The 12,373-nt window shown below is 37.9% G+C and overlaps 1 protein-coding gene across 1 annotated transcript in view; it reads left to right on the forward strand.

The window, feature by feature from the left end:
* The window catches only part of BLNK (B cell linker), an 80,709-nt gene that overhangs the window by 54,421 nt on the left and 13,915 nt on the right, over nt 1-12,373 (forward strand). The window contains exons 4-11 of the mRNA XM_088528723.1: nt 2,202-2,267; nt 5,447-5,503; nt 7,548-7,597; nt 8,474-8,514; nt 9,113-9,269; nt 9,940-10,109; nt 10,616-10,697; nt 11,403-11,486. Of these exons, the coding sequence (XP_088384849.1) occupies nt 2,202-2,267; nt 5,447-5,503; nt 7,548-7,597; nt 8,474-8,514; nt 9,113-9,269; nt 9,940-10,109; nt 10,616-10,697; nt 11,403-11,486 (707 nt within the window). The remainder of the gene's footprint in view (nt 1-2,201; nt 2,268-5,446; nt 5,504-7,547; nt 7,598-8,473; nt 8,515-9,112; nt 9,270-9,939; nt 10,110-10,615; nt 10,698-11,402; nt 11,487-12,373) is intronic.

Genomic DNA, 12,373 nt, shown 5'->3' on the forward strand with positions numbered 1-12,373 from the left:
TGCAACTAAACAATTTAATTCTCCTGTGCTCCTTTTGACTCCTCATTACTTTTCATTATAACTACTGCCAGGTGCCAGCTGGGGCACAAAACAGAAACGGTAAAGTGGCTATTTTTAAAGATGGCTATTTTTAATCCTTTAAGCACAACTGGAAACTGAATGTAGTTTTAGGGGAAAAAAAATCACAAAAGCAGTTCTTTTGAGGCTTGACCCCAAATGTGTAGGTTTAAATGGATCTGGTTAGTTTAAATAAAAATATTTTTTTCATAGAGGTAGTGTGCAATTGCAGCAAGTCTCTAAGCATTTCTTTTCACTTATTTCTCACATCTGTAAGGAAGTCTTCTTTAGTATCAGCAGTTTCTGTTATTTTGCTCTTTAATGGTATGAGGTTCGAGCAAAAGTTAGCTCTGCCTGTAAATTATTTCTGAGAGGGTTATTTCCATGATTTCTTTGCTTAGTGGGGAACCTGAAAAGATAAGGTTTTAAGGAAAGCTGGTCCAGGATTTAGGCTCTATGAATAGTCCTTATGTATCGGACCCACGATCTGCTTTGATAGAGCAGAATTGATGTGCAACAAGGCTGCTGAAAGTGAGAAATACCCTTCAATTCCTGCTGACATAATGAAAAAGTTACTAAGATGATTATCACACTGGGGTATCTCTCACACGACAAAAAGCTGAGAGCCGGCCTGATCTCCCAGGAGAAGGGAAGACTGAGGGGGAATGTTGACAGTATCTGAAGGGAGAGTGTGGAGTGGATGCGGCCAGACTCTCAATAGTGGGGCCCAATGATAGGGCAAGAGGTATTGGACCCAGACTGAAACACAGGAAGGTTTGTCTGAACATGAGGAAAAACTTCTCTACCATGAAGGCGACTGGGCACTGGCAGAGGTTGTCCAGAGCAGCCTTCACTGGAGATGCTCAAAAGCCTCCTGGACACGATCCTGGACAACATCCTCCAGATCACCCTGCTTGAGCAAGTTGGGCTAAATGGTCCACAGGACCCATCCAACCTCAACCTTTCTGTGATTCTGAGAAAAAAAAAAAAAATCAGATTGCTCTGCTGACAAATAGTGTTAAGATGAAAAATAAGCTTTGTTCTTTACTTCAAAATAACAAAAACTTAGCTTTACTCAGCTATCTAAATGCCATTTTTTTAAGCAAGTCCCTAAAGAAGGATTAGTTGTCTTTACCAAAGGAAAGCTTTGAAAATCCTACTGGTAGTCAGATCTTGTTTCAGCGATAAGATAGGCAAGACTGAAACATAAAATGACATGAGCAATTTATAATGACAAATGCATGGATTTTTTTTAAGCCTATTTTGAAAAGTCCTCTGTTGGTTTAGATAAAATCTTCAGCTCAGTTCTAATACAGGATGTTTCATTTAAGTGTATAGAAAATACACTGTGAAAAAAAACTAAAAATACATGCAATATCTATTAAGCTCAGACTTCTAACAGTATTTGTTATAAATCAGTATTTTTTGCAATGGTATATTTTTGTTTCTGAAAATTTGATTTTTGTGATGTTTTTCAAATGGGAAGGGAAGTTGAATTCTAAAATGATAGTTATCTATTTAAAAAGAACGAGTTATTTAACTTAAATAGCTTTGACAATTGTATTTTCTATGAAATCAGGGCAACTAACTGAAAAGTAAGAGCAAGCTTTGGTTTCCGCTGTCAGTGCATGTGACTGGAGTGCTGAAGTGATGAGTTTTTACAGCTCAAGGTCACAGATCCTCTAATGGTTGCTCTGATGGCCTGGGCACGGTAGGGCAGGAACGTGTCCCTCCCACCTTCCCATACCCCCGTAATAACTACAGACATTCTGGGAAGGAGGGACACTGTCCACCGAGGGAATGACTTGCGCAAAATCAGTTCTAAAGAAAATGTTAATATTAAAATATTATAAACTACTAATTCAGGCACTGAAACTCTTTCCTGATGCCCTGGAATTTAGCTAAATTGTTTAAACTGAGCTGTGGTACAGAGAAGGATAAAACAAATCATGCCAAACAGCTCTGTTAAAAAGGGAGGGAAACATCACACACAAATGCTTTTAGCAATTCAACTACTTATTAAAAATTCCTATTTTTTGGTGTTTACTATAAAAGGAAAACAACTGTTTCCTATGTTTTTCTTAATTTATATGAAAGAGTGCTTAATCACATGGCAATTTTAATCCTGCTTTAATATCTTACAGGAAACTTCAAAAGATGGTGCACGACATCAAGAAAAATGAAACTGGGATAATAAACAAGTTCAAAAAGTAAGTTTGAAATATCAATCCTAGCTTTTTTTTTTTTTTTTTTTTTTAAGCTCAGATGATTAACATAACATATAGTGCTTTAAAGATAGAACCATGTCATTCTACAGGAATATAATGATGTACTTCAATGTATATTAAGAGATGCTTTCATACATATTCTCTGGCAATGCTCATCGCCTGCTGTTTGAGCGTGTGCCTTTTTCCTCAAGCTGCTCTTTAGACTACCTGCTGCAATTCAAATTTAATTTGAACCAACTGGTCAGGCATCATAGTCAGAACTCCTGCAAGATGCTAAGTGCTCTAGTGTCTGAGCCTCATAAAACAAAAGCCCTCGTTACCTAATGTCCTTATTCCTGTAAATGCAAAATAGCATAAATATTGATGTCACATGCACATGAGTATCACAAAATATTCATAATATACATTTATACATGGAGTGGAGCTTGAGTAATTCCATATCCCCCTCAAATGAATACACCATTTGCCAGTTCCAGTCAAATGCCTATTCAAAGCAATTAGCTATTTAGTGCACTCCTCTTTTTTTTTTTTTAATGAAATAGCTCATTAGCATTGAATTTCCATTTGGATGTGATTCCCTCATTCAGATCTCTTTCTTTACATATGGGTCATTGACTGCTGAAGTACTAAGTGTTCTTGAAAGTTAATTAGTAGACAGCATCTACCACGTTTCCAGAATGAATGCATTGAAGGACTCTACAAATAGAGTCCTCATACATAAAAGATGTATGTAAACTTTTTTATGTTTTTAAACAAGTGTGTTATTGTGTATATATGTGTGTGGTTTTGTTTGTTTTTCCTCTGTTTTGGCTTTCTACTTCAGAGTAATTTAAGTGCAGTTAATGTTAATAATGTTAATGGGTCTAGTGCAAACACCTCCAAGGGGAAACCAGATGGAAGAAACGGAGGCTTTTCAAGCTTATAGCTTGAGGCAGCAAATTGTCTTCCTGGACATGAGTTCTGCTGCTAATCAGCATTGCTCTGCTGTGGGCCCTTCCCTGAGAGTGAAGGGAGATAGGACAAAAATAACAGGAATTAAGGGTATCAAAAACTGGCAATGTCAGAGGTGCCATCATTAAATGTCAAGTATAAGATACCTCTTATAATACTGCAATTATGTCAATCTCTCAAAGATTTAAAGAAAAAACGAATCAACAAAAAAGCAGGCTTATAAAAACTTTCCTAATGTGCGACTGCAGCATAAAGCTCATGTTCTCCTCCTAGCTGTGAAGTCAGAGTACAAATTATGCGATAAAGGGTTAAAAAAGAACTCAATTTTTACCTAAAACATCATGAGTCTTACAATAAAATCGGGAGTTGGCAGCCTAAAATAGTAAGCTAAATAGTATGGTTGGAGGGTCTTTATGTTGTAATCTGAAGTTTTTTGCTAGGAGGACAGTATTTCATTGAAGTAAAACAAAAACAAACCAAGAAAATTCAGCTCTATAGCACTTCAATGCTACAACACATTGTTAAAAAATATAAATGAATAAAAGGACAGAAAGAATATTAAAAACAACTGCAAATTTATTTCATGCAACCCCCCATTTCTTATTTTCCCCAAATCATCAATTTCATACAATTGCAAAGCTATAACAACCTGTCCCACTGAGTCACGAGAAGATGGCTCAAAAAGTGTCCCTGCCAGCTGACTTCCTTGTGTCTGGAATACTGACCAGCTCTTGTGATTAAAAGATGAAGTAGTTGAACTTTGTCCAAGTGTGATGATCTAATGTACTTAGGAGTAATATGTGCTATAAATACTCATCTCGGTGAGGATGTCAACAAAATATTTGTAAATCCTATCAAGTATTTTTTTTTTTTTTTAAGAAGAGGATGGGCTCTTGAAATGAAGGTATTTTGGGCACATCTTAAAACAGAGCAAAAATACTGGTGAGGAAAAGCACCTGAGCAGAATTAAGGGTCACTACTACAGAAGCACAGAAGTGTGCTTGCCTTTGGGTACACGTTGTTTAAAAACAAGTGCAGAATTAGAACTGTTCTGCTAGAACAGAAAACCCAGATTTCTGCTGCAGTTCATTACAACTTCTCCATGTAGTTCGGGAAAACACATACATATGATATGGATTACAAGCATGCCTTTAAGAATACTGGTAATTCCTATAGGACTTGTTAGTTGGCCAAAGCTAAGTCCATGCTTAAAAATGCTTTGCTGGATCAACTGCAGCAGGCTGTATAGGAGAAATTGCAGAATGTGTGTTTTTGTTTGGTTTCTTTATGAAACTTATTCTCCTAAAAGTTATTTTGTGTTTCTGTGTGGTTCACTGCATTCCTGTGTGAGCAGCATGAGGCCTCATTACATGAAATGCCTCAAGTATTAATGGATTATTTGTCAAAGCTAATGATGTAGTAAGATGTGTTACATTGCTTCTAAAAATGTGTAAATATGCTCTCAGAATGTACATGGATTTTATGATGAGTCCTTTAGAACTGAAATTTCCCGGAGATATTTGAAAATTTCCAGATAATACTTATTTTCTATTATTTTTTTAAATGTTGTTTTTTTATCAAAGTCAATGGAAACTTGATTTATTTGTGTGGTTTTGTTTGTTGGTTTTTCCCCCGTTAGAGCTAAAACAGAGATATTTCACCAGCTTTAAGTCTGGGTCTGAGTACTACTAGAATATTTTACTTGGAAATTGTATTTGTTTATAATTTTATAATTTGTTTATCATTTATATAAAATTTTATATAACTTATAAAAGATAAGTTACAAAATTGTTCTTTCTTCTACTTAAATATGTATCCTGAGTTGGGATTTGATCTTTGAGTCCCCTGTCTTTGATGTCAGGGGAACAGGAATGTTGTCACACTGCAGGCACCTGTGTGTATAGCTGAACTGGCTGGAGAGCAGCTCCTTGGCGCTGGGAGCCGTGTCTAGAGCTTGCGCTGCAGGTTGCACTGCAGGTAAAATTCTGGCTCTGCACAGTGAAAAGCAAAGCAGCAACTGAAGTCAAAAGATCTTGAATTTCAGTTCTGGCACTCAATACATCATGCCAGTCCAGTGAGATCTTCTTTAGGTGGATTTAGATTTTTGGAATAAGTATTTGAAGAGACTCGAACAAATATAGGTGCAGCCTTGAACAGTTTCAGCAGCTCTGTGACGGAAACATGATTTCTTTTCTTCTATTGATATTCAGGTTCCAAAATGAACAAGTGGCCTTAATTTGCAAAACTGGGAAAGATACTTGGGATCGGTATGCTACCTCAGAGCCGCACAGTGGCACGACAGGCTGTGTGGGCACGGAGCTCTGTTCTGTGCTTTGTGCTGCTTGCTCTAATCCACTTACACTTGCTGTCAGGGCCACTGCCAGGATTTACAGGGCCTGGGACAATATGTTGAAAGCTTTGGCTTAGTGCTTTGGATGTGCGTAACGTGGGCCACGAGGCCTGTTCTGCCCTGCGACATGAGGGCCTCTTGCCTCATCCCACCGCTTTCCAACAGAGCCGGTCCCAGCTGTCTCTGCGCATCTCAGGGCATGTGTTGCAAAGAACACGGATGGGTTTTGGTGCGCTCTTTCTGCACTACTGTATAAGGCTGCTCTCTGTCCTGGCAGCGGCCCTGGGTTTTTCTTTCTAACCCGCCTGTGCTAACCTGGGCTGAACACAACAGTGGCAGTGTTAATGCTGATTAAATTACTGTTAACTACGCTGCATTTACACTAAACAATATTCCTGCTGCGGGAAGTAAAAGACTAGGAAGATGCAGTTCTCCTTCATTAGTGTTGTTACTGATGAACAAAGAGGGATAAATATTTTGTAACAACACGCCTGATTTTCTCTTTGACCTTTATCGGGCACTGCTTCATTCATGCATGTTTATATTCTGTGAATATCTGAGCAACTGAATTCTATGAAATCAATTCAAAAGCAGTGAAAATGTTTTTCGAAACAGGTTTGAAAAACTTGTATGTTGATGTGTTAGTGTCAGACTGTCTCCACTCTGAGCTGCCTTATGATCTGAACAGCAGCAGCTGAGCAGTGCACTTGAGACTTAAATATTGTCAGATTTGTTCTGTAATATAAAATTTGTAGACTTCACTGTTGCTCAGAGAATCATAAGAAAATATTTTTAATTCTCAATAAACAATGTTCTTTGTAAATAATTTGGTCATTTCTGCAAATGAATAACATCAAGAAATTCCATGGTTGAAGAATGCCCACCTGACTGATGACTTCAGTCAAGGGCTCAGATCCATGGTGAGGTCCCATCAGTGCTCCAAGGAAACAGGTTATTTTAGAGATTCATTTTAATGTAAATTGTTTTTCTGTAGCAATATAAAATATTAAAACAAAGTTTTCTTCAGATGACTCTGTCATGTAATGTCACCATTTGGTTTGACTTTACACACAAATACGTTTCTTTTTTTATAAGGTAGTGTTAGAACACTAATGAAATAATGTCAGCTGACTGTAATTAAGTATGTTCTCCGGACAGTTGGAGTTTAGCAAGCAGTATATATATATTTATATTATATATATATAATATATATATTATAATATTAATATATATTATAATATATATTAACAAGCTAGTTGTATCACAGGAAGCTATATTTGAAGACAAATCCTGTCAGCATTTCTACAAGTAATCTTTTGATTCACTCAGTACTAAAAAAGCTATTATAATAGTATTTGTCAAAAAGGGTATAACACCATAAAATAATAGAAGATAGAAACAGAATCTGTTTTTTGAGACACATTTAAAGAAATTTAAATGGAAATTAAAGTGCATGCAAAGCAACAGTTATAAAATAGAACCAGAGTGCCATACTCTTTTCTCTTGCTACAGACTTGGGAAAACAGATTTTGTTATTAGATAGACGTATGTTTCTCTGACACCTATGTCTTCAGATTCGGTACTGAAAATGAAAAGGAGAGGGGCAAGGAATCATAGAATCATAGAATGCTTAAGGTTGGAAGGGACCTGTAGAGATCATCCAGTCCAACCCCCCTGCACACGCAGGGTCACCTAGAGCACGTGGCACAGGACTGCGTCCAAGGAAGCTGCTCTTCCAAAAATACGTTCTGAGCAAAAAAAAATCTCAGATTGGATTCTAATTTCCTGTGTTTCCATCTTTTCAGGATATTCTCTTGCAGCTATCTGCTAAGCATCTGCACTGATAATCTGTGTTTGTTCAGCTGCAGATATCTTTTGTCATCAATGTTTTATGTGACTAATATTTCCTTCTAGCTATTATTAAAATATTGGATTGTAAATTTAATAATTATTGTTTACAGGCTAAAAAAAAAACCACCACCAAGTGTACCAAAAAGGGATTATGCTTCAGGTAAGATGGATTAATAGAAATTTACTCACAGATATAGAGTTTATTTGATGTCTATATGCATAAGATTAGCTCAACTGTACATTTCCTCACAATTTCCTGTTGGCAAGTATGCTGTTACCAACAGCTCTGAAGAAAAGCATGAGCCAGTAGCAGCTGCTCCTTCAGAATCAATATTACCAGAATCAATATTTACCATTTGCTCTTTGGAGGATTCACCTCTTGTCCCTTTCTGACAGAAACTGTGAAGTTAAAGTGAAAATAAATATGGGGAAAAAATGAATAAATTAATCAGCATACCATTAAAGGTCAGATTCACATGACATAGTTAATTGACATAATGAATTTTCTTAAAGTACAGGTCGAACCATATACAGCGCTGCCCACAGACTTGTTCATGTCCATGTGCATGTTTTGTTAAGAAAGCAGTATAAAACACTGAAGTAGAAGAGGGCACTTTCTGGAAGTTATCAGCCAACCATTCAGTGGTTCTTGCTGCCGCTCTACATTAGCCACCTACCCTGGAACTTTTAACAGAGAAAAAAGGAACTGAGGAGCCTGAAGCTGACAACCAGCTTCTTTGCATGGAAATTGTTACCCCTATTGAAAGCTGAGATGCGTCAGCATGATACACTCTACTGTTCAGACCAGACACAATTTACCATTTTATACAGCTTTTACAACAGCTCTACATTGGCTTATGGAAAACAAATAAGCAGGGGAGTTTACTATTCTGTCAAAACCAGATGTGTTTGTCTCCTGTGAAAGAAAATTTCACTATCTTTATTTAACTAAATATGATAGAATTTCTTGAATCTGTGCTTAAAATGAACATTTATGCTATTTCATTTCCTAAAATAACTCTACTGTTTGGTTTAGAACATGCAGACAATGAAGAGGAACAATGGTCAGATGATTTTGTAAGTATATTTTTGGGGGGTAGTAGGAAGTTACCATAGCAACAAGTTCACTACAAACAATAATAATGAATGTTTATTTTTGAATTGCCTACTTGTGCCTGAACTTATACCCCTGAAATCATGCCCTGTTTGTGACATCAGTGGCTGCTTGTAAATAAATAAAGAAATAAATAAAAACTTTAAGAACTTCACTTTTTTGCATTCAACAGGAACTTCTTAAAGAGTTAGTGCTTTAATAGGAAAGGAAGAAGTGGCGGGACATATAAGGAGGTTTGGTTAGAGTGAGGAAGGACGTGTCCTGTTAAGAAAAACAAGCTGTTGGTCTGTAATTTGAAGACATAGCTGTTAGTATGGCAAAGACTTCTTGGGGGTGCCAAGGAGAAGGGGCCAGGAAAGGACCTGGAGCAGAAGTGAAGCGGGGAGAGGCCGAGTTCCTACCTATTTGGAGAGGGAACACTGAGGAGGAGCGTTATTTGTCTTTCAGTGTATTTTTGTAGTTTTGTTAATTGTCCTACTGCAAGGATATTTGAATGTCATACCCTGCTATGAAGCCATAAGTGTGTTATGAAGAGAGAAGTAGGAAATTCTGTCTTTCTAGGACAGCGATTATGAAAATCCAGATGACCACTCTGACTCCGAGATGTACATGGTCCCCAGCGAAGAGACCACTGATGACAGCTACGAACCACCTCCAAGTGAGCAGGAGAAAAAGAAGATTCCCTCGGCATTCCCTATCTCTAGGGGTGAATATGCAGGTATATACGGAGTAGTTGGTGACTCCAGCCTCATAATTGCTTATTTATGAGTGCCACAAGAGAGATGTCCTGAAGTGGATTAACCTGTCCCTTCCTCAAGAGTTTGCTTTTATTCTGACAATCAGGTCCTCAACCTTCTGGGGTATGGTTTGCTACTATAGCACAAAACAAGGTAGCATTGCTGCTAGCAATGCCTAGAGCCTTAATGTAATTGTAAGGTACTGTTGACTATAGGATAGCTGCTGAAGTGCTATAATGCCATTCAAGCACTCACAGAAGTTTATAAACACATTACCTACATGTCTTTTGAATAGATGAGGAGTTTTTTAAAATAACACGTGCCATAATATCTACTTCAATTTCACCCTTTATGCTATAACCGTTTCCACATGACAGATGTATTCTCTTTCACTTCCCACTTACTTATTTGTGTAAGTCAAGTGTCCAGGCAGCCTCTGTGGCCTGATAAACGGGACTGGGTTGTCACCCCGAGTGATGACATAGGACTAGTTTGCAGATACGTCTCAAAATCAGGACCTGCAGGCACTTAGGTCTGCTGTTTGGTTTAAGTTGCTGCTAGAGTAATTTGTTTGCATAGGTAGAAGAGTGTCCAGAGGCTAATAAGTATTTTTTACCAAAATTGTTTTGTTGTTTTTTTCTTCACTAAAAGACAATCGCACTAGTCACCAGCAGCCTCCTCCCCTCAACAAACCTCTCCCGACCATGCCCAGTCCCGCCGGGTCCAGACCAAAGAAACCGTCCAAGCCATCGTTGCCAGCTCAATCTACCGCGTCCAAACCAAAACTACCACCAAAGCCTAAGGAGTGCCACGATGATGAGGTAATGTTCATAGGCAGACTGACCTGTTTCCATTGTTTAAATGAACGATGGCCCTACTGCAATCATGGGGTAGAGCACACAGCAGTTCCACATGCTGATCGCAATACCTGCTTCTCTGTCCACAACTCAAATCATTTCTTGGCTCACAAGCAATGAGCTGCAAGTACCAGGCTAAATCCTAGTTGATTTGTGCTTACTTAAGTGTCTGTGGCAGTCTTTTAGAGCACAGAATAGTTCCTGCTCATATCCAGAGCAAGCTGCAGGCAACAGAGAGCAACCTTGAATCTTACAGCACAAACAAAGGGACGTTGGAGTTTAGTGAAGGGCTGTAGTTGGAGTTTAGTGAAGGGCTTTCAGAGAATCCCATCCATATAGTGTGATAAATGTCTGAAATAGCAGTCACTGTGAAATGGCAAGTATTGTGAGCTGCTGCCCACACTTCATTCACACATTCATTGAAGTGAGGCAGGTTTAACCAGTTGACTTCTGCCCTGCGTTCCTCATAGGACAACTACATCGTGCCAGTGGACAACGATGATGATAACTATATCGAACCTACGGAAAGCAGCACCTCACTTCCGACAAGGCGTGAGTTTTAATCATTTACGGTGACAGCTGTTTATTACCTTAATGTTGGGAACAACAGTGCTAAAAACAGGTGGAATTGATGCCTATTTTTAGGGTTCAAAGAGAGGAAGTGCAGCTGCTGAAGGGAGCACAACCTGCAAGAGGAGTTGTTGCCTTTTGCCATAACAGCTCTTTGTCAGAGCCATATTTAATTCCTACCTCTCTCATTCAGCTATTTCAAAGTTCAGCCCAGGCACATCAAGGATATTCTGCATGGCATGAGACCTCTCTCCTCATTCAGGAGTGCTGCAGAAATATAATTCTGTTTTCTGAGCCTTTAGGCTTTCAGTAAAATAGAGACTTTGATTAATTTTTTTTTCTAAACATCACTATCTGAACTATATTTATCTGGAGAATGAAAACACAGTCCTATAGTGAAAAATAAATAGAGAGGAGGATGTAGTTCTGCTCTCTGACATTGCTGACAGCATTGGATCTAGTCAGCAAGGCAAGAACACTGTGAATAATTTCCCTTCTAAAATGAGAGCTTTCTTTCTGCCTTGGTTGACTTTTCAAGGTCACCCAAGGAGAGAGCAGGCTATCACTAGGACCTTTTAATGTTTATTCTTATTGCATAAATGTTACTTTAAAAATGCACGTATGTGTGCATACACATGGCTGGATGGGTACACACACATATCTGTATGTATGCATATCTCTTTTTAGCTCCTGTGAATAGATTTGTGAAGCCAACAACAAAGTCAACCTTCCCCACTTCTGCAAAGCCTTCTCTTCCTGCGGACACGCAAGGTAGGTGGATATTTTGTATCACCATTTAAATGGCATAAAACAATGAACAGGATTGAATTACACTTCATGTATTCAAAATATAGACCATATGGCATACTTCTGCAAAATAAAAGTATGCTCCCCTCAGGTATTTTTGTTTTGTAGCAGGTTTTTTGCCTAGCTTTAACAGTAAATCTGTTTTAATAATGAATAAATCTGGAACAAGCCATTTTCCCCAAACTAAATTATTTTTCATTTTCTGCTCTAGAAAAAGTACTCGATTGGATCAATACAACTAAAATAATTACAAGACCCAGTATGTTGTTAATCTCCTTACCATGTAGTAACCAAGACTCAATATTTTAAAATCACATCCAGATTCAATCTTTATGAAATTTTGTATAAAACTGCTGTTTTGCACACCCAGCATAACAGCGTTCCCGTTTGTAAGTTCTGTAAGAAGCGGTTATTTGGGAAAAGAAACAAAAGCTTTGGAAAGAGCAGACCTAATTGCTTAATCTCTCTTAGCTGCCGTGTTTCCTCATCATAGTACTAACTTCTTGGAAAGGAACCTTTGCAAACAGTTAACTCAATTCTTCAACAGGCTGTGCTTATTCACCAGTATGTTCAGCTTTCAAGTCATATACTAAAAGTTTTTTTTCTGCATTAACTTAATTTTGTCACATAATCCTAAGACGTTTTTAATATCCTTTCTATTTTCTGTAAATCAGGTTTTGACCAACAACCATCTCTTAACAGAATTGTCACTGAAAAAATAAAACGCCTCCCTCTAGTGGGTGCCTAAGCACTTCTCAGCACAGGAAAAACAATGAAGTCTGACATGAAATTTATTGAAGTGTAGTTCAGTTTTCATTGAAGGAAATAGACGTAGATGAAGATGCTAGTGA

The sequence above is a fragment of the Tinamus guttatus genome, unplaced genomic scaffold (assembly GCF_059628265.1).
Source record: "Tinamus guttatus ecotype Peru unplaced genomic scaffold, ASM5962826v1 Tinamus_guttatus_pri_ptg000314l, whole genome shotgun sequence".
NCBI classification, from domain to species: Eukaryota; Metazoa; Chordata; class Aves; order Tinamiformes; family Tinamidae; genus Tinamus; species Tinamus guttatus.